This window comes from Sapajus apella, unplaced genomic scaffold (assembly GCF_009761245.1).
Source record: "Sapajus apella isolate SASKATOON/1434 unplaced genomic scaffold, GSC_monkey_1.0 scaffold16500, whole genome shotgun sequence".
Classification (NCBI taxonomy): Eukaryota; Metazoa; Chordata; class Mammalia; order Primates; family Cebidae; genus Sapajus; species Sapajus apella.
In genome coordinates this window covers 1-1,041 of record NW_022453421.1, presented here as the reverse complement: position 1 = coordinate 1,041, position 1,041 = coordinate 1, and the positions used below count along the sequence as shown (strand labels likewise).

At 53.7% G+C, this 1,041-nt stretch overlaps 1 gene segment (V, D, J or C); it reads right to left on the bottom strand.

Annotated features, from left to right (window-relative positions):
• Positions 1-481: 481 nt before the first annotated feature.
• LOC116548596 lies at positions 482-1,035 on the bottom strand (the record flags this gene model as incomplete). The annotated part of the segment is given in 2 exon segments: positions 482-909; positions 1,011-1,035. Coding segments are annotated over 2 exon segments (453 nt in total), but the record flags the coding sequence as incomplete, so codon positions are not given.
• Between the last annotated feature and the right edge of the window lie 6 nt (positions 1,036-1,041).

Genomic DNA, 1,041 nt, shown 5'->3' with positions numbered 1-1,041 from the left:
TCAAGTCTACAGAGAAGGAAAATGGATTAGCAGAAAGAGGGACAGCTGAATCGGTCTGAGTGAGATGGTCACAGTTTTACAAGATGAGAGGGGATAGCTGTGAAAAACGTTAGTTTTTAAGTCCTGACCCTGGGTGAGCCTCTCGCTTGGCTCCTGTCAGAACTCAAAGCCTGTTCTAATCAGAGATTCCCATGGAGGTCTCTGTCCTGAGCCTAATTGGAAAACACTCCCCATGTTTCCATGTGATTCCTCGGGGCTCTCATCCTGTTGACCAGGAAAGGATTATTTCTGCCCCCAAGGTGACACTGTGTCTTCTGGAGAGGTGAGAATGTGTCCTCCTGCTACAAAAACAAAGAAAGAGAAAGGAAAAGAAGTGTTGCCTTTAGAGACATCAGATGTTAGTACAGAATTGTAAATCTGGGAGGTTCCCTGGGGAAATGTGACAAGGAGGCAGCCCCAGGCCATGGCAGGAAGCCAGCCCTTAGCAGCACCTGCACCTGCCCCGAGACAGCCCCGTGCACAGCGTCCGGGCGCCCCCTGGCGGTCTCGGGGCCCCCGCAGGAGGTTTGTGTCCGGGCTCACAGGGGCCTCCCCTCACTGTGTCTCTCGCACAGTAATACACGGCCGTGTCCTCGGCTCTCAGGCTGCTCATCTGCACATACAGCGAGTTCTTGGCGTTGTCTCTGGAGATGGTGAATCGGCCCTTCACGGAGTCTGCGTAGTATGTGCTACCCCCATTATAACTAATGTATGCGACCCACTCCAGCCCCTTCCCTGGAGCCTGGCGGACCCAATCCATGCCATAGCTGCTGAAGGTGAATCCAGAGGCCGCACAGGAGAGTCTCAGGGACCCCCCAGGCTGGACCAAGCCACCCCCAGACTCCACCAGTTGCACCTCACACTGGACACCTGCAAACACAGAGACACCCTGGTCAGAAACTGCCACACATAGCCACTGTTCCCCTCACTCATGTCCACACACACTCATTCTCTGGTTTTCCATGAATCACCTTCTAAAATTGCAACAAGGAAAACCCAGCT